The sequence below is a fragment of the Acyrthosiphon pisum genome, chromosome A2 (genome assembly GCF_005508785.2).
Source record: "Acyrthosiphon pisum isolate AL4f chromosome A2, pea_aphid_22Mar2018_4r6ur, whole genome shotgun sequence".
In the NCBI taxonomy this organism is placed as follows: Eukaryota; Metazoa; Arthropoda; class Insecta; order Hemiptera; family Aphididae; genus Acyrthosiphon; species Acyrthosiphon pisum.
The window spans coordinates 106,467,865-106,490,943 of record NC_042495.1 but is presented as its reverse complement, the minus strand read 5'-3'; the positions used below and the strand labels follow the sequence as shown (position 1 = coordinate 106,490,943).

At 30.5% G+C, this 23,079-nt stretch overlaps 1 protein-coding gene across 3 annotated transcripts; it reads left to right on the top strand.

Annotated features, from left to right (window-relative positions):
• Positions 1-36: 36 nt before the first annotated feature.
• LOC100167769 (calcium-transporting ATPase sarcoplasmic/endoplasmic reticulum type) lies at positions 37-22,554 on the top strand. Of its 3 annotated transcripts, XM_008187744.3 has the most exons (19): positions 37-187; positions 274-329; positions 4,840-5,026; positions 7,613-7,630; positions 7,906-7,988; positions 8,049-8,162; positions 9,456-9,737; positions 9,809-10,031; positions 10,124-10,388; positions 10,473-10,686; positions 10,755-11,048; positions 11,109-11,393; positions 11,454-11,666; positions 11,773-12,129; positions 12,213-12,365; positions 12,431-12,564; positions 12,642-12,759; positions 12,837-12,954; positions 15,749-16,006. In XM_008187744.3, exons 3-19 carry the CDS (start codon positions 4,909-4,911, stop codon positions 15,856-15,858), a joined length of 3,099 nt encoding a protein of 1,032 aa, XP_008185966.1. In that variant the 5' UTR covers positions 37-187; positions 274-329; positions 4,840-4,908; the 3' UTR covers positions 15,859-16,006. The 3 variants fall into 3 exon arrangements, with proteins under 3 accessions (XP_008185966.1, XP_008185967.1, XP_016662301.1); XM_008187745.3 differs by lacking the exons at positions 37-187; positions 274-329 and adding an exon at positions 3,145-3,586; XM_016806812.2 differs by lacking the exons at positions 37-187; positions 274-329; positions 15,749-16,006 and adding an exon at positions 22,385-22,554 and having other exon boundaries at positions 4,909-5,026.
• The last annotated feature ends 525 nt before the right edge of the window (positions 22,555-23,079 follow it).

The following is a 23,079-nucleotide window of genomic DNA, read 5'->3' as shown; positions in this document are numbered from 1 at the left end:
TTTCTATATAGTATACGAAAAATTGGCATTAAAAATTGTCGGGGAAAAAAAATATTTTTAATCCACGACGGCCAGCAGCGACGAGGGCGACTATTTTTGATCACCGCGTTAGTCCCTCGGATCTCGCATTCGTTGCTGCTCAAACATTTCATACTTAGAAGTGCCGCGGACGAGAGAATTGTACTCTGTAATTTCTTCTTTTTTTCTTAACTCTCCGTGATAGTTTTAAATAATAGTGTTCAGTGTTTAATAAATATATTTTATTTTTTCAAGTGGCTGTGAACTGGGACAGAAAAGTCGTCCGAAAATCGGACGAAAACAAAATAAATGTGAGTTTTTACTTTTTTTTTAAATTTTATTCATTGCTCACTTTAAAGTCATCGTTTTATTGTTACTTCTGATTAAATGCTATTCAATTTTAGGTAAATTATTCAAATTAAAATTAAAATATACAATTTGTTGTGAATATATTATATTATAAATTACTTTCGATCTAATATTTCAAAATATTATTTAATAATATTTTTTTTCGTATAAAGAATTGAATTACATTTATTTCACAAAAAATATTTATTCTTGGATTATTTTTACTATATTTTGGTTGATGTTATTTTAATATTTAATATTTTTTAATATTCGAAGAATTCAACCTATTTATAAACTTTTACAAACTTTTAATAATTCATTTTGAATTCCATATTTTATTTTAAACAATAACTAATACATTATATAGATTTGTTTAGCAATGTGGTAATATGTACATATTACATTAAATATTAATCCTTGTTGGTATACGCCGTATCTATAACTTAAAATGCGGTACCTACCTATAATACCTAAAGCCTTTATTAAGTTCATTGCATACATTTTATTTCAAATATAATCAGTAAGTATAAGAACCTATATACAATTATAAATTTAATATTTTAATAAGTAAAAATTGTACATATTTTATTATTTGTAGTACCTACCTCCACTGAGACCTTAAACTTTTTTTGAGAATAAAACAATAGTTTAATTTTTTATAGCGTCGACGAGTTGGAGATAAATATTTAATTTCTTATAATTTGAAGGACAATTTTATCTGATCTTAGAACTTGATGTAGTTATGTGCAAATTAAATACCTGGGTAATTATTTAAAATATTATTTTATTTAGTTCAAAGAAGACTTAGGTACTTTAGTACTTATAAAGTTAATCAAATTAACTTTTTAAAAGTGATATAAATAACATTATGTACCTACACCGTAAACGTTCATTAAAAAAAATATTTTAACGTTTGACCTAAAGTTAAAAATGTGTACGACAAACGCGTACTATTAAATAATTTCACGTGTCGAAAACAATTGGCACAGGTCATGTAGAAAATATCATTTTACAAACAGCAGACTTTAAAAATAATAAAACCTAGAATAATTTTTTTTCACCAAAAATCTTCCATGGCAACTTTCCAATAACATGTGTTCCATAAAAATGTTAATGGTATTTAACTAGAGGTGCATTCAAATGTTTATTTTGCTGCTCCCGTGTTCTTGTGAAAGATTTTTTACATTTGCAAATTAATTGAGCGAATATGAATAGGTATCGTTACATATATTAATTATTTCTAAAGCTAATACTAATAATGAATTAATTATTTAAGCGTTTGGTGTACGTATTTAATTAGTATACCTATTACCTACCCATTATTGTTTGGACACTATTAAAACGTATAGTTGTATTCGGTGTACCTATACATTTCATTCATATCAAATTAGTTAACAATTTTGATTAATTTTAAAAGAGATTGTTTTTTTATTGATTTTTTATTTATTTGAAATGACTCGTATGACAATAATTATGAATTATGATAAAGCCTTGCCTTGTGTTACACTATTACGTTATAATGTTATATAGCTGATACTCTGGTATAGGTAGGTTTCATCAGCAGTGACATAATAGGCAATTACCTATTCTAATTTTACCCACGTAGTTGGTGTGTCTACTTAACAAAGCGATTATTATATTAAGGTAATAGTGTCAAACATTTAAAAAAAGTGTTTACACCCATTATTTTGAAGTTTTAATTTTTTGAAAATATTTTTCTCACACAATTTGAAGTTATTGTAAAACAACATTTTTGAATATAATTATTTTTTAATTTTCTTAATAACATATTTTTTGTTTCATATATATTAATAATATATTATATAAATATTGCGATACTTAATTTCGATACCAAAATTCAAATTTCGAACGAGTAACTAAATAATTATTTATCAGTATATTTTAAAGTTTGGATGAGCTATCGTGAGTATCATGGTACACAGCGATATTCTGCAAAAAATTCAGAAATCCACTTCACACACCTAACACCGTTTACGGTCGATGAAACATTTAAACGTTCCGCTAATATACTACTGCGAAGATCGATTGCTGATAAAACGGTAAAAAATCCAATAGGCAATGATGGGAATGTCGATAAAAAAAATGAAATAGGAGATAACAGATGAAAACGGACATCAATACGTCATGAAATGAAATTAATACTATTCGATATTCCAATACAATGACTATTGAACTCAATCAATGACTATCGCTTATCAAACTAATGACTATAATAATTATTGTAGAACATATTTAATTATTATTGAGTAGGTATGTGTTAAACTTCGGCGCGACGAACGACTTCAGATAAATGTTCAAATATTCTTATCAGCCGCGCCAATTCCCAATATTGTCTTTGGCCGGGCAGTTCCGCGCTACAGGGCGTGAAAAATTGAAATCGTCGCCCGCCCGCACGCCGTTCGGTATCGATACCGAAATTTTCGCGAACAATCGATACCGCGAAAGAGCTGTTGTAGTACGTCGTCGTCGACCACTCTATGTGCGTCACACCTACCGATGACGGGCGGGTGGTGGCGGGAAGGTGGTAACAAACCGGCTTCGCTGATAACGAGCGCCGTGTGTTTTACGTACGACGTTCCGATTGGCCGCGAGTCCGGAGCGCGCCCCGTCTCTGTCGCACGGCCCGCAACGTGTAAGCTCCGTCGGCTATTTCCTTCTTCTTTCTTTATCTGTTTGCGTTTTTTTCCTCCTCTTTCCCGTACACACCGCCGCGCGACCTCCCGACAGAGTCGCCGCCACCTTTATGGTTCATTATACGCCATTTACTAATACGACAGTTTGTATTGTATTATTATTGAAATATCGCGTTATTATTACGATTTACGGTAGTAATAGTAATAATACATTTTGACCCGTAAGTCCGTCGTCCACCCGGCACAGTTTTTTCGCTTTTGTCGTTCCCCCCTCGTTCGTTTCGCGGTTTTGCCCCACATAAATCGCGTTCGCCCGGTGACGTTTTAATAATAATATAATCATTAATATTGTTCGACGGGCGCACACCACGTACACGGTAATTAAAATATTGTCGAAGTATACATTTTGTTCGTCCGTTATTTATTTATTATTTTCCGCTGACGTCGAAAGAAAACCGTACGCGCTACAAAATTAAGTCGACGACCAGTGCCACACATTTTATCAACCGCCGCCGTGACGCACACTTCGAATTTGTTATTATGCCGTAACGCTGTGGTGTTCAAAGGTTAGTGTGTAAAACCATATTTGGTGGGTACAATATGTAGAACATAAGCACCCGACGTGCTTAGACGACGTCATTGATTTGAGATCAAGACAACAACATCTTTGCTCCTTGGTGTCATGTCGCCATTTCACGCACAGGTGGTTAGGTTTGTCTTGTCCAAATACCTCGTGTATCGTTTTAATGCATTTCTGTGGTTTCACTACTTTGGGGGCACCATTTCAACGACGACAATATTATCAATGTCATACCCCGGGAAACGACTTACGTATGGTTATAAACTTATAAATGTTAAACACTTTCGATAATCCACGCTACTACAGCCTAGATAAGGTGTAAACGGTCTTGGTCAACAATACGCTGTCAAGATGCTGCCCTGGTTCATTGTCAACGCCATGCACAGATTATACCTCTTAGTTGTTACACAATACACTCTGAAATTTAAAAATTTGCATTCCTAATATTAATCCCTTGACAATTATTAGGTAATACCTAGTATAAATTAGGTGTGTACTTAATATTTTTAGAATAAAAAGCATATCAGTTAATATGATAATGGAGATTAATACATTGTGTAAGTTGTTGGCTTATCTAGGTTATTCATTTTTATCCTCGTTTTTATCTGTTTCTAGTATATAATTTTACAATGCAAATTACATTTTAATATATTATAAAAAAGTAAGGGTTTCATATTAAGTGTTAAATGCAAATTGTTTAGTAGTTTTTTCAATTTTTACCTCGTGACAATCAATTGTATATTTTCAGTAAAATATCCAGTAGGTGTCTACAAGGTAAAGACTTAGGTATTTTATGTGTAATTCTCTAACATTCTAAACATTATAAAGGTAGGTATCTACCTAATAGTTGTATTTATAAACAACTATTTCATTTTAACTGCCATTCTAGTTGTCAAATTGTGTATTTTACTGTTGTGTATTGGTATTACCTGTAGATTATTACAATAAAAATATTATTTAATTATTTGTAATGGGAATACAAGCATTGCAATAATGTACATTTTCTCATAATATAGTTGATATAGAAAAATCAGTTGTATAAAATTCCTATTTATATTTCACAATTTGTTAAAACATTAAGAAAAGTACAGCATATATTCATGTATTAAGATTCGTGAAATTAATAAATTTGTAACTATATTACTCTATTAATATATCTATTTAGGTACTTGAAATTTTAAAATAGGTATTATTTTTTTTTTAATTTGTTAGTTCTATAGTTGTTGTTTTTGTTTTTAGAGGCCATATAAAGGATCACTGTGAATGTTATACTAAAGGATCACCGTGTAAACCACCAAGTCTTCCACAATGGAGGACGCCCACGCAAAAACCGTGGAGGAGGTACAAAACTTCTTCAACGTAGATCCAGAAAAAGGTTTATCAATTGATCAAATAAAAAGAAATCAAGCTAAATATGGTCCAAATGGTACGTATAATAGTTATAAAATAAAAATATATTGCGAGTCTGTTATTAAGGTTAAAATTACAAATTATACAAAAGTATCCTCATTTTAATAACAAATTACTTACCTTTTATTTTCATTGTTGATGTTAAAATAATAAAATTGCATTAATAATACAATTATTAGGATAATTATGATATAAGTAAATAAAATTATAAACAATATTAAACTAATAAACATTTGATTTTTTTATTAGGTACCTAAGTAGAGGTACTTATGTAAAACACATTTTTGGTTCTGTTTAATATAATATACAATTTTAGTTTAATTCACACTTTTTATTTTAAATGAAATATGATAAATTAACCATATAGAGGTATACAAATACTACTAATAAAAATTCAAAATATATTAGGTGTTATATTAAGTTATACCTAAACGGGTATTCTGCCATTGAAATTTATCTTATTTTTATTTCATAATATTTAAAATGTAAAGTTGTGTCGTTGTGATGATATAATGAATCTATATCATATTTGCTATTTTTTAGAATAGTTATTGAAAATCTTGATGATAGTTATATTAACAAAAGTAGTTTATGAATCTATGTTAATTTTAATAATTATTGTCTATTAATCGTTATATTTTGATTTTTTTCAATATTACTTATATATTTAAGTGCTTGCATTATATCATAGGTACATATAAATTAATTTTTAATTTCTACAAATGAGAATTCTTTATTTTGCAATATTATTTATGTCTTATACTGTTAACTAAGGTTTAATTTGTTGAATTTCAATTCTTATTAAGATATAATATATTTCCCCTATCACAAGCTATGCTTATTGGGGAAGCGTCAATATGTTTATTTTTCCTTGTAAAAAATAATGTATATACTGTTGTTATTGACAATAAAGGTTATTATTATTACACTTAAGAATTTATTTGCTTACACTTATTAATAAATATTAAAATAATTTTAGGTAGGTACTCTTGTTTATTACTTAAATGGTTTTATTTTAAATTGCCATTGAATTAACTATTTAGAAAAATTAATCCATTTTTCATAACCTTGACCAATATTTAACATGGCTTAAAACCATTTTATTATATTTTTATCTTCTTATAATTTAACAAGTGTATTAAGTTATATTTTATTCAAGCTTTAAGATTTGTTTTTACATTTTAATAATTTATTTATTTTCATGAACAGAGTATCCATTCAATGAGCTCACTTGTTTTCTGTAACTTTATACCTATGATTTTGGACCTTGTCTTGCATTTTGTTTCAAATTAAATGAGAATATACATTACTTGATGGTTAAAAATATTTGGACTTGTATCTGTATTTAAAATACTTAAAACTTTTTATCTATGTTTGAATATTACTTTTAAATAGGTAGTGATTATATTAAATTAACTATGATAATAATATTTCATTCATTCATTGAATAAACTATTTATTATTGTCGTAATAGTAATTTTATTTTTGTAAAGTGTAAGTTCATGTTCAAAAATGATATCAATAATTAACTTTAAAATAATTTGTAAGATGCTGAATACCTAATTAAACTGAGCTATTATGTAAAATACAGCAGTTATTAAATGCTGTTTTAACTATGTACTTTTTCAATATAATGGGATTTATTAATTTTGTTCCATTTACTTCTAAGGTTTCAAAAATAACTAGAGTTCAAAATGCTTACTATTACCTATATAATTTTATTTTTAATATCAATACGTTTCTTTAACATTTCATAATTTCACAATCCATAAGTTGAATAATTAAACAACAAGTATGCATAATGACATTTGTATGTTTCATAATATTTAGCTAATCATTAGACAAAAGACATGGTTTTATTATTTGGCACATAAATATATTATAACATGTGTTCTTTTGTATAAAATAATTTAATGAAACCTGCTTAATTAGCATTGAACTAATTGCTTTTAGCACTAACCTGTATAATATATTGTTTTATTATTTATTAAATTTTCTAAAATGTTGTTCTTATTGTTTATACTGTAAACGTGTGTAACTATCACAATTTCATTTTCATTAATGCATTGTCCATAATTTGGCCTTACATGTTTAAAATTGAAAACATTAGGAGAAGTAGGTATAAGGTTTCATAATAATTTGTTTTGAATATTAAGTAATTTTTTAATTTTTACATATACATTTTTAAAATACATTTGAAATTATTACATACATGATTATATTTATGCCCAATTATATTTTTTAGTTTTAATATTCTTATAAATATTGAATATAATCCCATCTATGGTATTGTTAAGTGCATGACAATAAAACCTTGGTACAATAGTTAAAAATTATGTTCAATGATGTTAAATTTGCAAATTTGTATTTTTGTGAAAAAAGTTATACATACAAGTTTTAGTAGTATTATACACAATAATCAGTTGGGTTGATATATCTTAGATAACATTTAATAACATAACATACTATAACTTATCTTGATAAAAAAGAAAATAATTATTTATAAGTTCTTAAATAGTATCTTAGCAATTAATTACAATATATTTTAGATAGGCAATTTTTTTATTATTTGTATTATATAAAATTATTTTATTTTTTTCAGAATTGCCGGCCGAAGAAGGTAAGATCCAAGAATATTATAAATGTTGAGATTAAAAAAATATAATAAATATTATATTATAACCATAAACCTACACAATTATAAATATATTTTTTATATTTAAATCGTTAAATTGTATTTAAAGAAATGTCCCATCTATAGTAAATTTTATGTTTTTTAATAATAATCTTACAAGGTTTTTTTTTATTTTATGTGAGATAACTATTAGAATAATGTTAAAAGCTTATAGTTTTTCTGGAATACAATTTAACTATTATGTCTAACTAAATTTTTAGGCAAATCAATTTGGCAGCTTGTCCTCGAACAGTTCGATGACCTACTAGTTAAAATTCTACTATTAGCTGCTATTATATCTTTTGTAAGTATTATTATTTGAACTTAGATGTATCAATGCCTAATATTTGTTTTCTTTATTTAGGTATTAGCATTATTTGAAGAACACAATGACATAAATGAGACCCTAACAGCCTTTGTGGAACCACTTGTTATATTACTTATTCTTATAGCGAATGCAGTGGTCGGAGTGTGGCAGGTAATTCTAAAATCATTTATTTTAACTAAAAATTTTAGTTTTTATTTGTATAATTTTTATAGAATATTTGATTGTTAAATTTGTTTTATCGATTGTGGTGTGAGGCCCAAGGTATTTGAGATACTTTTCTTTTCATGATACATATTTTTACAGTAATATATTTCAATAGTCTTCATTTGAAAAAACATCCTTTTTAGTTACTTTGTTAACTTACCATATAATACACAAAACTAATTTATATTGCTGTATGAATTGTTAAATACAATAAATGAATAATTGGCCATTTTGGCTTCATTTCAAAATAATAAATTTACAAACATCCATGTAACTGCTGGCAAAATATGGTTTTAGGTAGGCGTCATAAAAAAATAATAGTAATAATAATAAATAAATAAAAAGTACATTATTACAATCCATTCAATTGATTGTTATATTTAGATATTTTAATGTTCAAAATAAAAAAAAAAAGAATTTTAGGATCTCTTTTGTTTGCACGTAAGTTGTAAAACCACTGTGGTGGCCCTGCCAATTGATGATTGATATATACTTTGGCTCCATACAAAAATAATTGGCATCAGTATAACTCGCCTACTGAATTTTTCAAACAAGCACTTAGTGACGTATTTTGTGACTGAAGGTTTATGCCTATTATTTTAGAACTATATATTATTCTTGCCTATCATAAGTTTTTCATATGTTAAGATTTTCTTCTTTATTAAAATAAATAATGATGAATCTATTTTATATAGGTACTTATTAGGTCTAGAAAATATTTAGTTATTTGTTTTTATTATATTTTTTAAATTTATTTTATATTTTTACAAAGTTTCTAAATAACTAATATATAAGGTTCGAATTTGAGCAAAAGCCTTTTTTTAATAATAATAGAGAAATAATGCTTACATAAAAATGCGTGTCATTTAATATGTAAGATGATGAACGTATTTATTTTTGCCTTTTTTACTGATAAACCGTCAATGTTTTACTAAAAACAGTTTATCTAAGTACGTGATAATGATTTTTTTTAATACACACTAATTAAATATACAGTATACAAACTATTTAATTTTTAATTAAATTTTTTTTGTCTTTGCTTAAATTAATTAAATGTTTTTTTCCCCTTTTTTGACGTTTTAAATTCTTTTTTTACTGATTATATTGTCTTTAAATCCGAACCCTACTAATATAATTACCTTTTCTTCTACTTTATAAAATAAATTGAATAGTTACTTAATTCATTCGTACATTTTTGTTGTATAATTATTAATTACTCTTCATTATTATATTTTTTAGGAACGAAATGCAGAGTCAGCCATTGAGGCACTTAAAGAATATGAACCAGAAATGGGTAAAGTCGTCCGCGGCGACAAATCTGGTGTACAAAAAATCAGGGCGAAAGAAATTGTACCTGGTGATATAGTAGAAATATCTGTAGGAGATAAAATTCCTGCTGATATTAGGCTGATTAAAATCTATTCAACCACATTGAGAATTGATCAGTCCATTTTGACTGGTGAATCAGTCTCTGTGATTAAACATACAGACGCCATTCCTGACCCAAGGGCTGTGAACCAGGTAGGATATTTAGTTTTAAAAATTTTAATATACATACTAATATACATTCTTCTTGTTTTCTGTTAATTCAGGACAAAAAAAATATTTTGTTCAGTGGTACAAATGTTGCTGCTGGTAAAGCTAGAGGTGTGGTCATGGGTACTGGATTAAATACTGCCATTGGTAAAATCCGTACTGAGATGAGTGAGACTGAAGAAATCAAAACTCCTCTGCAACAAAAATTGGATGAATTTGGTGAACAACTTAGTAAAGTTATTTCAGTTATCTGTGTTGCTGTCTGGGCCATCAATATTGGTAACTTAGTTATTTGATATTTTTATTAATTAATCATATAAATATAATAAAATATTAAATACTATATCGGTTAATGTTTCTTTTTTTTTTAGGTCACTTTAATGACCCTGCCCATGGAGGTTCTTGGCTGAAAGGTGCCATTTACTACTTCAAAATTGCTGTTGCTTTAGCTGTAGCTGCCATTCCAGAAGGTTTACCAGCTGTCATCACTACCTGTTTGGCTTTAGGTACCCGCCGTATGGCTAAAAAGAATGCAATTGTCAGGTCACTACCTTCAGTTGAAACTCTTGGTTGTACTTCTGTCATATGTTCTGACAAAACTGGTACACTTACCACCAATCAGATGTCTGTTAGCAGGTAAATATAATTAATTTTATATCACAGATTTAGTTTTATAATATGCTTTTAGTTAACAATTTTTTATTTTAATTTTTTAAATAGAATGTTCATATTTGAAAACATTGAAGGAAATGAAAGTTCATTTACTGAATTTGAGATCACAGGTTCAACTTATGAACCAATTGGTGAAGTATTCCTTAATGGCCAAAGAGTAAAAACCTCAGACTATGAAACATTAAATGAATTAGGAACAATTTGTGTGATGTGCAATGACTCAGCTATTGATTTCAATGAATTCAAACAAGCTTTTGAAAAGGTAGATTCTAAGATTTTATCTGATATAAATATAGTTTATGTTTTAACTGTAGAATTATGTTTTATTAGGTCGGTGAAGCTACTGAAACTGCCTTGATAGTATTAGCAGAAAAAATGAATCCAAATAATGTTTCTAAATCTGGCTTGGACCGCAGAACAACAGCTATTGTTGTCAAACAAGATATTGAAACCAAATGGAAGAAAGAATTTACTCTTGAATTTTCCAGAGATCGTAAATCCATGTCTTCTTATTGTACACCCATCAAACCTACCAAATTGGGTAACGGCCCCAAATTATTTGTTAAGGGAGCTCCAGAAGGTGTTCTTGAAAGATGTACACATGCCCGAGTTGGCTCTCAAAAGGTAATTTTGTTATATTAACCAAATATACCATTTATTTATTGCTCAACATATTGACTTTAGGTTCCTTTGACATCTGCACTCAAAAACCGTATTCTTGAACTGACACGTAAATATGGTACTGGACGTGACACACTTCGTTGTTTGGCCCTCGCTACTTCTGATTCACCAACAAAACCAGAACAAATGGATCTTAATGATTCCAACAAGTTCCATACTTATGAAGTAAATTTGACTTTTGTGGGAGTAGTTGGTATGTTGGATCCTCCTCGTAAAGAAGTGTTTGATTCAATTCAGAGGTGCAGAGCTGCTGGTATTAGAGTTATTGTTATCACTGGTGACAACAAGGTATGCATTTTGTTGATAATCTGTAAAACTTGTATATAATAATTCATATAAAATTTTCAGGCCACAGCTGAAGCTATTTGTCGCAGAATTGGTGTGTTCACTGAAGAGGAAGATACAACTGGAAAGTCTTACTCTGGGCGAGAATTTGATGATCTCTCTCTGTCTGAACAAAAGTCTGCTGTAGCTAAAGCTCGGCTGTTCTCTCGAGTAGAGCCATCTCATAAATCGAAAATTATTGAATATTTACAAAGCATGAACGAAATCTCTGCCATGGTAAGAAAATATGGAATTTCTTTTATTACTGAAATGTTTTTGAAAAATATAAGCTGATGATACATATTATTTGTCTGTTCCTAACTTTTATTTGTTTTTGGTGTAGACTGGTGATGGTGTGAATGACGCACCTGCATTGAAAAAAGCAGAAATTGGTATTGCTATGGGTTCTGGAACAGCTGTAGCTAAGTCTGCTTCTGAAATGGTGTTAGCTGATGACAACTTTTCGTCTATTGTGGCAGCTGTTGAAGAGGGCAGAGCCATTTATAACAACATGAAACAATTCATCAGATACTTGATTTCATCCAATATTGGAGAAGTCGTTAGTATTTTCTTGACTGCTGCACTTGGATTACCTGAAGCTTTGATTCCAGTACAACTTTTGTGGGTCAATTTGGTCACTGATGGCTTACCGGCTACTGCTCTAGGTTTCAATCCACCTGATCTTGACATTATGGACAAAGTAATGAAACAACTTTAATTTTAATATATTTACATGTATGGATGTATGAATATTTTGTACTTATTGTTATAATTTATTATTAGCCCCCCCGTAAAAGTGATGAAGGTTTGATTTCTGGCTGGTTGTTCTTCCGATATATGGCCATTGGCGGATATGTTGGTGCAGCTACTGTTGGTGCTGCTGCTTGGTGGTTCATGTATTGTGAAGATGGTCCACAAATATCTTATTATCAACTGGTAAATTATATACTAGTTGTTATTTGATATATAATTATTTATTTATTTTATTGATTATATGTTAGACTCACCATTTATCATGTATAAGCGGAGGAAGTGAGTTCAGAGGTCTTGACTGTGCGGTTTTCCATGATCCTCATCCAATGACAATGGCTCTCTCTGTATTAGTCACAATTGAAATGTTGAATGCAATGAACAGGTTAAATACAATTTTTATTATTTTCATAGTGTTGTACAAATTTATATTTAATATAATATGGTTATTATATTTTACAGTTTATCAGAAAATCAATCTTTGATTAGCATGCCTCCATGGTGCAACTTGTGGCTTATTGGTTCCATGGTGTTGTCCTTTACACTTCATTTTGTTATTCTGCACATTGACTTTTTATCGGTTTGTAAAAAATTATTTCTTCTTTATAACCTGAATACGTATGAGCTTAAAAATAATTTAAAAATGTGAATTTACAGACCGTGTTCCAAGTGACTCCTCTTACATTTGATGAATGGATCACAGTAATGAAGTTCTCTATACCTGTAGTGCTTCTGGACGAGACTTTGAAATTTGTTGCCCGACGGTTCACTGACGGTAAGAGCGTTATCGCATCGGTGTGGGGTATCGTGCTCATGTGGTCCGTGTTTTTCGCCATCATCATTTACGGACCCTTGTAAAGGACACAAGATGGCCACCGTCATTTTTGCTTCTTTCCCCCAAAAAAATTATATTTAAAAATACATTCTGATACATGTACAAAAAAAATATCTCTGGCAATTAAAAAATTTTTAAATTATTTTTTCTTCGCTTTTTCGTATTATGACACGAAATCAAGACTGAAAAAAACTAACCCACCCCCATTAAACACAAATAGAAATTTAATCGCCCTTAACTCTTTGTTTTTACCATAGTTAATTTTTAGAAATGCTCTGTAAGAGATATCTAACTCTTTGTAAGCTTGTAGTAAGCCTCAATAGAAAAAAAAAACCATGTTTAATTTTAAGATGTTCAGCATTTATTGTTGGGTAAGGAATTAGTTCTAAAATAATGTGTTTTGCGTGCCTTCGGTCCTGTGATTTTAATGCATATGGTAAGGTGTGTCTAGAACAGCAGACGAATTGATATACGTTTGTGATTTTTCACTGCCAATAAGATGTTTATTTTTTGTTTTATATTTGTATTTTTTTTTTTATTTTTTTTTTACTTATAATTAACATCTGGTGCGTGATTTAACTTAATGTGGTAAGATGCTTAAAATTACCTTTAAATGCGTATGTCGTTTGACCTGACATAAATGTACACATAATATTATCTGAAGTTTTTGGATTTACAACAAACAATATACTATAGTATAATGCAGTGTGTGGGCGAACATATCAGTCTAATTTTTTTTACTATTATATATACATTTTTTTAGTTCTATATAATTGTAATAATTAAAATAAATATATTTATGTGTATGGAATAAAATAAAATGTGCGGTTTATCATTGATTCAAGTCAGGTTTGATACAATTCATGTAGTTTTTAATAATTTAGTTACTGCAGTTTACTGTTTAACAGTACATATAATTATATTATGATCTAATTGAACATTATTCGATTTACTTGGATAGATTAAACCTAAATAATAATAAATCGCATATTACATTTTTACATTTTTATTAATAAACTTGTGTCGATTGGTGTTTTTAGTCAAGAGTAATGCATTTTAATAATTATTTTTTACGTATTCGTACACTAGGGCATTTATAAATAATTTAATAACACCAAACTATAGGCTTGAATTTAAAGTATGTATTAATTTTGTATTTAAATGCATTTGTTTTATGTTTTTTGAACAGAAGCCTATATTGTGTTAAACTAGTAGATTAATTTCTTTATTACAATATTAGGCCAATATCAAAAATTGGAATGATATTACAATTTGGGTAAACTTTTTATTAATTTTTTTTTTTTATTTGATAGCGTATTCATGAATAATTCCTACATTGTTTCTAAACTATTTAATTCTAATGGTTGAGTTAATTTTATATAATACAGAATAGTTGTCGAGTCAATATATTTTTTTAATATTTTGAAGAGAATAAATTATGCGCTTCAATTATAAATTGTTACTATACATATTGTAACTTTGAGTAATTTATTTTTTATTGTTTTATTGTGGTATAGACAATTGAATTTAAATTAAATAAAACAACTCAATTTGATAACAATCGATTCTAAAAAAATATTCGTAACTAGTGATTAATTATTTAAGGTATTTACAGTTCTTGATAAAAATCGGAATACAAAATTATTTTTTATACTTAAATGATTTATAAAAGCATTTATTTGGTAATTCCCTTCTTGACATGTCACACTTTCTGTATTATGAAGTAAATTTAACTATCCAATTTTGTATACATATTATCCCTTTATTATTGAAATATTAATATTCTACTAGTTAGTTAATAAAAATATTTGTAAATATTATTGTTTGTTTAAGTATTAAAATTAACATTAAAACATAAAGTTATTGTTTTGATTCCAAAATAGTTATTAACTTGAGAAGTTAAATTATTGTTGTGTTGAATAAAAAAATTCTTGATGACATGTGTAACACTAGTAATTAAAATTAATAGAACCTAACCTTTTTAAAGTTATTATTAGATATCTGGTACATTTGAGGAATAGTCTATAGACAAGATTATAACATTTTGCACTCTAATTTTCCATGAAATTTGGATTTCACACATGATATCTGACAGACACATGTGTGTTACTATTTATTAGAATATAGTACATTAGCACCAAACTATAATTCTATTGCACATTTGCACCAACCGCTTTATTTTGTAACAATTAAAATAAAAACTGTACCTCCGCTGTATGCACATAACATATCACTACTGTTTTTTTTTTTTTGAGCTTCATTAATTCTAGATTCTGAGTGGAATGAGTTTCCCCTTAAAAATATAATAATTGGCCTAGTGGAAATAATTCCTACATAACGAGTCGCTGAAACTCTCAACACCACTTCATGATTAATTGTGTGCACACTGTACAATCGTTGGACTTCACTGGATAAAAATTGTTCGACCAAAACCTGCTTCGCTCAGAATCGTTTTTTTTTTTTTTTTTACCTAACGCAGTCATTGGCCAACTGTTGATTCGTTATAATAACGACCACACGGCATGGAACAATGCCTGCTTGTTGTTGGGTTGCAGAGGGGAACAAATTAAACGAAACTGCACATTTTATTTCGGCTTACCTATCACCACGTCAATATTATACCAATAGTTTTATGATAACTGCAGCAAATGTTTCGGTAAAGACGGCAAAGAGTGGAGTGCGCGTTCGTGTTTGTGCCCACTTGATGAAATATAATATGATATGACTTGTATAGGTACGCAATCGAGTATAAGCCGCTATTATGAAATCGATGGTCAGATGGTAGAACGAGACAACGGCACGGCAATGCCGACGACCAAGTCGTGCAAATCACACGCAGACTAAAAAATTAAATTTAAAAAACAAAAATTTCCATGTGCCCATTTTAATAATATTCTATACAATTTAACGGTCTCGCGCGCGCCACCACCCATAAAATATAAAATATATACGTCTTGTTGTTTGAAAGCGCCGCCTCCCATCGCTGTTACTTTTTAAGAAACATTTTCGTTTTGTTTTGTTTACTTCCGTTTTTTCTCGTATCCGTGTATAATATTATTGTGTGTACGTAGAAGAATAATATTAACAATTATTTAACACATAATCATTGTATACAACAGTTGCTTGATTTGTTTTTAATCCTGTGCAGCTACATACATGTTTACGCATTTATAGTAGAATTATTTATTTTTATGTTTCATCTATATAGCAGTACTAATACGTATACATTCGAGTATTTAGACATTATTGTATTTGTTTGTTTTTTGTTTTTTTTTTTTTTTCTTTAGTATCTAATTTACTTTCGACGTATTTTGTAGACGTAAATATTGTGCTTACAGCAGAGCTTGTTCATCGACACATAGTCACATTTTACACATTCCTTTTCGCCATCATTCCGTTCGGTTCTCTAACCCAGTAAAACATATAATATCTATTAATACAATATTTTTAACACTTTTATTTTTCGTTTACGATGTCTGAACGTTAACAGTTCTTTTGGTCATTATGGATTGCGTATAAATAATAATAAATCAATGTTCACAATTCGTAAAAAAAAAAAAAAAAATATTTTTCGACCGTATTCGTTATATATTTGATCAAACAGTCTGATTGTTTAGGATAAAAAAAAACACTCAATGGTGATATAGGTACTCGTATAATTATTATTCTACATTTTTTTACGTGGCCAAAATTAAAATACCAAATTTTTTTTACACATCGGCGTGGTATAAAATTGTTATTAGTAGACCATGAGTATGACTTCACGATCCTTTATTATTTAATACTCAACGCGTCATCAGTACAACATTTAACATATTATACATAACTACTTCATCTTTAATTACTTGTTTAAAAAGTTATGTTTTAGTATTGCTGTTTAAAAATACTACATCTGGTATAATTAAAACCAATTTTTTATTTATGGAATACAAACACAACTCACAATCATACATATACATCAGACTTCTTTAAGCACAAAATCTAACGATGAATTTATTAATTATTAAATTAATGTATTACCTATATCTTAATTTAAAATAAAAAATGTATGATTACACCTATATTATTAATTCGTGATGTAATGCGATTTATAAATCTAAATTTAGTTTCTTAATTAAGAATATGTAATAGGTATAACTAGCGTAGGATCTAGAATTTGGCTAGATAATTTTTTTAGTGAAATAAATCACAATTAAAATTCAACTATGACAGAAAACTTAATATTGTTCTGATAAATTGGCAAATAAAAAATTTAAAAAAAAAATCATCTGGCCGAATGACTAAAATACCTAAAATGTTATTATAGTTTTTAAAATCGACCTGGCAACATATTTTAAATTCTTCATAAATGTTTGTAAAAATATAATTTCATTTGAACTGTGACGAATACAAAATTGTCTTTTTTCTGTCATATAAAAATAAACCGTTCGAATGCGGAAAATACCAATAGATGAACGATCAATGTCAAATTATAAATTCAGTTTCGATATGTTTGGACGTAAAAAAATAACTGTTTAACTTGGTAATTAGTATGCGCTGCTGCTGCTGCTGACCCTCTGGAAGTTTTTTTTAAACCATCGTATACTATACTACCTACCTATATACCGGTTGTCGCCGAGTGCCAACTCGAGTTGCCAATTTTTTTTTTCGTTTATGTCGGCAGCGGACCACCTGTGATGTGACCTGTGAAGCGCAGAGTCGTTCTAAAATAAAACATATAATTTCTCATTATTAATAGCTATTGGTAGAAAAAAAATTGTAACGTTTTTTTTTTTTTTGCATTTATCCGTCTAACACACGCAGCAAAATAAATGCATATATATATATATTATTTTAACGTATCGTTTTGTTTTTTTAATTGACTGCTAATAAAACAATTTCTGTTTACTGTTGCACTTCTATGCATACGCCTATACACGCATTCTCTTGAACGCCCGTCGATTCGAAAAGTATATTGCATAATCTTTTCTTCGCCCTTACGTCAGAGGATATTTGTTGAAACCACCACCTTATAGACGTTTGCCTTTTGGTGTACCTACCTATAATAATAATATTATTGCGTTTTTTGGCTGATGACAGTCGACTAAAGCAGCACCTACACTTTTTTGAAAATGTCGAAATTATGAAAAACCATCAATAAGGGCGGAATACTTTTAGAAAATATTATATTATCAGTGTACACGATGCGTTAGCGTTCAGAGAATTATTCTGTATGGTGTCTGTGTATGATATAGGCACAGGTGGAAACCCATCAAAATTTCAGGGGGTGGGCTAAAATGTTTGACATAAATATGAGCGGGGGGTTCTGATCCCACACAAATATCTATAGCTGTTTGTTTTGTGGGGCTGAGCCCCCTCTTCCCGATTTCTGCCTATGTCTATAGATAGTTAGTATCTACATAACAGTTAGGTATAGGTATTATGTATAGCAAATTGATTAACCGCTGCAGCTGAATAATAACATGATATAATACCTATTTTCGTAACAACGCCAATGATATCAATAACGATTAATATACAACGCTGCTAAGGTGCTCGTCGAGAAACGGCAGACTTCAGGTATATACATTATTGCTCAAGACCAAAGAGCTCTGCTGCCGGCATAACAGACTGCAGGCCGAGACAGAATCAACAGGTACGTACCAGATAATAAATATTATAACAATACCTAATTATATCTAATGGGTAAAAACAAAAAACTTAAGACATGGATAGTATAATGTGTGTACAAAATATGCAAATATAATATAGTGCAGAAAATCATTAACACTAGTATGTATTTTAACGAGCTTTATTCGATACGATTGTACCTAAAATATTATGCGGGTGATATTGAATTGAGTCCCAGGCTGTATAAGTCTCTGTAGTTTTCTGAACGAAGTCCGGTGACTGGTTTGTTTTTTCAATATTATGTCGGAATTTAGTTGTACATGTTTTCTTTACCCGTTATGTTTGTTGAGCGCAACGATATCGGCACCGGTATAGTCAATATTCGTTCTTTTCGACGTACGAAATCGCCACAGTCGTGTCGAATATTTCGGGCGAACACACAACTATTACGAGCTCAAAACGATTATAGAACGTATGTAGAGTGAAAGACAGAAAACCATTTTTATAAAAAAAAAAAAAAATAGGTTAAATAGTTTTGATTTTTTTGAAATATGTTAAAAGACCAAAGTACGCAGAACTTGTCGTAAGAATTCACGTGAGTGATTTTTTTCTTCAAATTACTTGCCTTGCCATAATTTTCAGAAAATCCCTGTGAACTCAAACAATCACGAAAAGTGTCACGAAAAAATTAGTCATGCAAAATGGACAACTAAAACGACCTGAAAATTTTTGGGACTCAATTCACTATTTCCAATATGTACCTAGGTATAGTAATATCTAATGCAACCGCGGCAGACATATTATCCTAAATATCCGAAAACCGGTAATGCGCATTGTCGTAAAAATCGTTGGGTATGAAATATAAATATATATTATTTTATAAATGGATCGCTGCACGCTTCAGAATTTTCATTTTTTGCATCTGGCAATATTGGCTCCCAAAAAATGTAGGGCGCCTATGTTTCACGTATTTATTTATATTATAACATACAACGAACATGGAATACATTTTTTTTTTTCAAATATTTATATTATGATAGGCCGTATATTGTTTTTATTATAATCAGATAAATCATGAGTGTTTTATCGCCCGCCATTGTAAATTATTTGCGGAGACGTTTTCAAAATATAAAAGGAACGGTGCAAAACGCAACTTTATTTTTTATACTCTACGAATGCCTACCTACTCGTGAACAAGTTAGATTTATTTAAAAAATGTTTATCTATGCATAGGCATTAGCTGAAATTTAGGACCTAGATTAGCCAAGTTGGTCCACGCACTTGACGCAAATTTCTCGTGTTCAAACCTAGACCCCCCCTCAACATTTTTTCGATCTATAAATTATGATAGGTGCATCGTTTTGATGTTGTACGGTTCAAACTATTTTCGAGTTAAGCGCGGCACCGTTCGAATGTAGTTATGGGGTTGACTGATTTTATAACTTGCACTATTAATTGATCATTATAAATATTGAATTAAAGGTCATGGGGGGATGATACCCCTTCACTTCCCCTCCCGTTTGAGTATACCACCGATCTCACTCGCTTCAGAGTCATTTATGCAATACCATTGTCGTATATAAAAAGCCGGAGTCCGTAATACCGCCCCATCTACTTTTTATCATACAAATTGCCTATTTAAAGCCCCGTAAATTCGTCCCTGTCTAACGTTATTCTGGACGCAAGTGAGGTGGTGTTCGAGGTTCACTGTTTCAGGCTGTTTTGCCCTCGATTAGGTCCCCCAATATGTGGCTTCTCCAGAAAGGAGGATTGGTATGGACTTCAGTCGGGTAGGTACTCTCGTCCTATTTAAATTGTTGTAAAAACACAAAAATAATCAGTACGAGAATTATACGCATAAAAACTAGTTTGTAGGTGCCTACTTTCAAACTCAAAATCGTCACCAATAACGTCTAGCAGGCTACTTTGGTAAAACATAAACACGCGGACGCAGATCTTTTTCAGAGAAATTCAGAAATCAAACACCGTCTAATACCCATACTCGGGGGGTTTTCTCCTAAACGATTGTATGCTATAAAATTATTTAGGTAGTACAATAATATTAGTTAATAGTTATTACATATTATTGTCGTTAGTCGTTGTTGACGGGGAAACGCATTCAAGGCCTGTCGATTGAGGATTTCGCCAGGTCCAAAAATAACTCGTTCTAGACGGATATTAAGGGTAGGGAGGGGGGTTATCTTATTTAAATTAAGCTTGCATTAAAATTGGCAAACAAATTCGCTCATAACCACTCCCATATTTTTGTTTCTTTTATCATGGGAAAATATTACCCAATGCCTGCGAAATTAATAATATTACCCAACTCCTTATTATGACTTATACATTTAATATAACAGTTAATAATGAATATTTTAAATTCCTATTCATCAAACATCAAACGATTAAAAAAGGGTTTAATTTTTTGTTTTTATCGGATACTTAATAATGGCGACCAAAGATAAAAGCTACCGCTACTGGACTATTATATAATTATAACTTATTTAAAAATAATAATAACCGTCAAACGTGTATGCATTAACTGTCGGGTAGCTGTTTGGAAATTATTTAACGGGGTCCCTTGTCCCTGCATAATATAATCAGTTGCTGTAAACATATTTTCTAAAAATCTCCATACGTCGAACACACCGTTGTAGATTTACGATGACAAAAAAAAAAAAAAAACGGAATTCCTCGTACGATTCAACTTTTTTCGGCGTGTTCGACCAACCTGTGCCCTGTAATTTATTTGTCTTTGTTTTCAAATCTTATCCCCCTTCACACTTTCCTCGATCGTCAGCCGAACAGCGCGGCGGCGTTATATTTATAGGTACCTACAACCGTTGTGCGCCGATATTAATTTTTTGGCAACCACCGACTCGCCGCCGTCGAACGTCTCATCGTCGTGCCAATCGTGCGGCGATGACGATAATAATGGTAACAACAAAATACACGTTGGCACAACGTTTTTGTGGGCCAAGAACGAATGCATAAAACACATTTTATACTTGCCCACGGGGACGTTTGAGTCTCACCACGTTAAAAATAGCGAAATTCGAAATACTTCTCTCACCCACGAGATTGTAGTGTAATGCCCGAATCAAGGTAAACCGTTCCGTCACTCGATCGCAATAGTACCTACCTTATAGACGTATAAACGTGATGTGCACACGCTTCATCTGTGCAACATCCATGTCAATGTCTCGTCTCTCGATAAACGTTTTTTTTTTCCAAATAGGGGTAAATAAATGTATAGAGATTCCAGTCAATGACTTACCACCACTGCCGAGTGCAGTCCGCTTTCGACCGGTGGGGGGGGGGGCACTACTCTTCTTCCCGCCCTTCACGAGGTCGGTTCGTGGCGCGGATTGCCGACGGCGTATTCCAAAAAGTCAATAGGTATTAAATAATTAGTATACGATTTTCGACGAGTCTGTCTTCTCACTTTCGAATGACGACCCGTCGAAAAGTCGCGGAATGCGGCGGGCGGGATGGATCCGGCCATCAACACAAATCAGCTCCCTCGTCTGTCGCGCGCTACTAACAATAATGATTTGCTGTAATTTGTAGGTTTCGTTTTTTTTGTGCGTGTGCGATTTTCTGCCGCAGTAGTATATTATTAACCGACGATCGTGCACCGTAATAACGGGTACACGAAATCGTACGTGTGACACGATCGACGTAGATTTGGAAAACGACCACGAAAATGTTGGCAATATTTGTAAAACACTTGTGGACGGATATATGTTTGTTTTTCCAGTGCCCCTGGCAATCGAACAGAAATGGTGAGGCGCCGCTCGTCATCGCGTGGACGGCACCGCACCGCACCTGTGAGGCTGCAAGCGACCAACAATCGTAGGCGACTTAGCGCAAACTTTCGACAAGAACACGAAAAAAACAAAAAAAAAAAACCATAATTCAATATTCAAACATGTTACACGGACAACGCAATGTTATAATAATAATATATAGATCGCATCACAATAATTTCTCGTCGGTTGTGTGTGTTAGGTAAGATAATAATATTATAATGATTGTAGAATAATAATAATAAGAAAAAAATGTTTAAGAATTTCTATTTTGTTTTTAACGCGTTTAGACTGTTTTGGTTTAGTAGACGAAGTACAAAACTTTGATTGAACTTATTGAAATATATTATTATGTAATAAATCTTTAGCGTAACGTATATCATTATTATTATTATTATTACTATATTTGTCATCGTGTACAATGTACTATTATAATAATTTATATCGTTATAAAAATTTGAACGTACCTGTATATACACGGGCAGTTGGTTTAGGTTTATAGGTGCTTGAAAAATAATCAGACTGCTGCAAAGGACTTACATTATTATGGTATTAGGTACGTTTGTTCTTTTCGGATGCTTTTTATATTTTTTTATCCCTCAGTACCTTATAAAATATAATACCTATAACGCGCACACCAGCACAA

Bases quoted from the DNA above. Each gene is read 5' to 3' on its own strand.
- LOC100167769 (XM_008187744.3), top strand. From the start codon at position 4,909: ATGGAGGACGCCCACGCAAAAACCGTGGAGGAGGTACAAAACTTCTTC. The intron at 8,163-9,455 runs GTAATTCTAAAA...TATATTTTTTAG, and splicing joins CAGTGGTCGGAGTGTGGCAG to GAACGAAATGCAGAGTCAGC. The intron at 10,032-10,123 runs GTAACTTAGTTA...TTTTTTTTTTAG, and splicing joins TGTCTGGGCCATCAATATTG to GTCACTTTAATGACCCTGCC.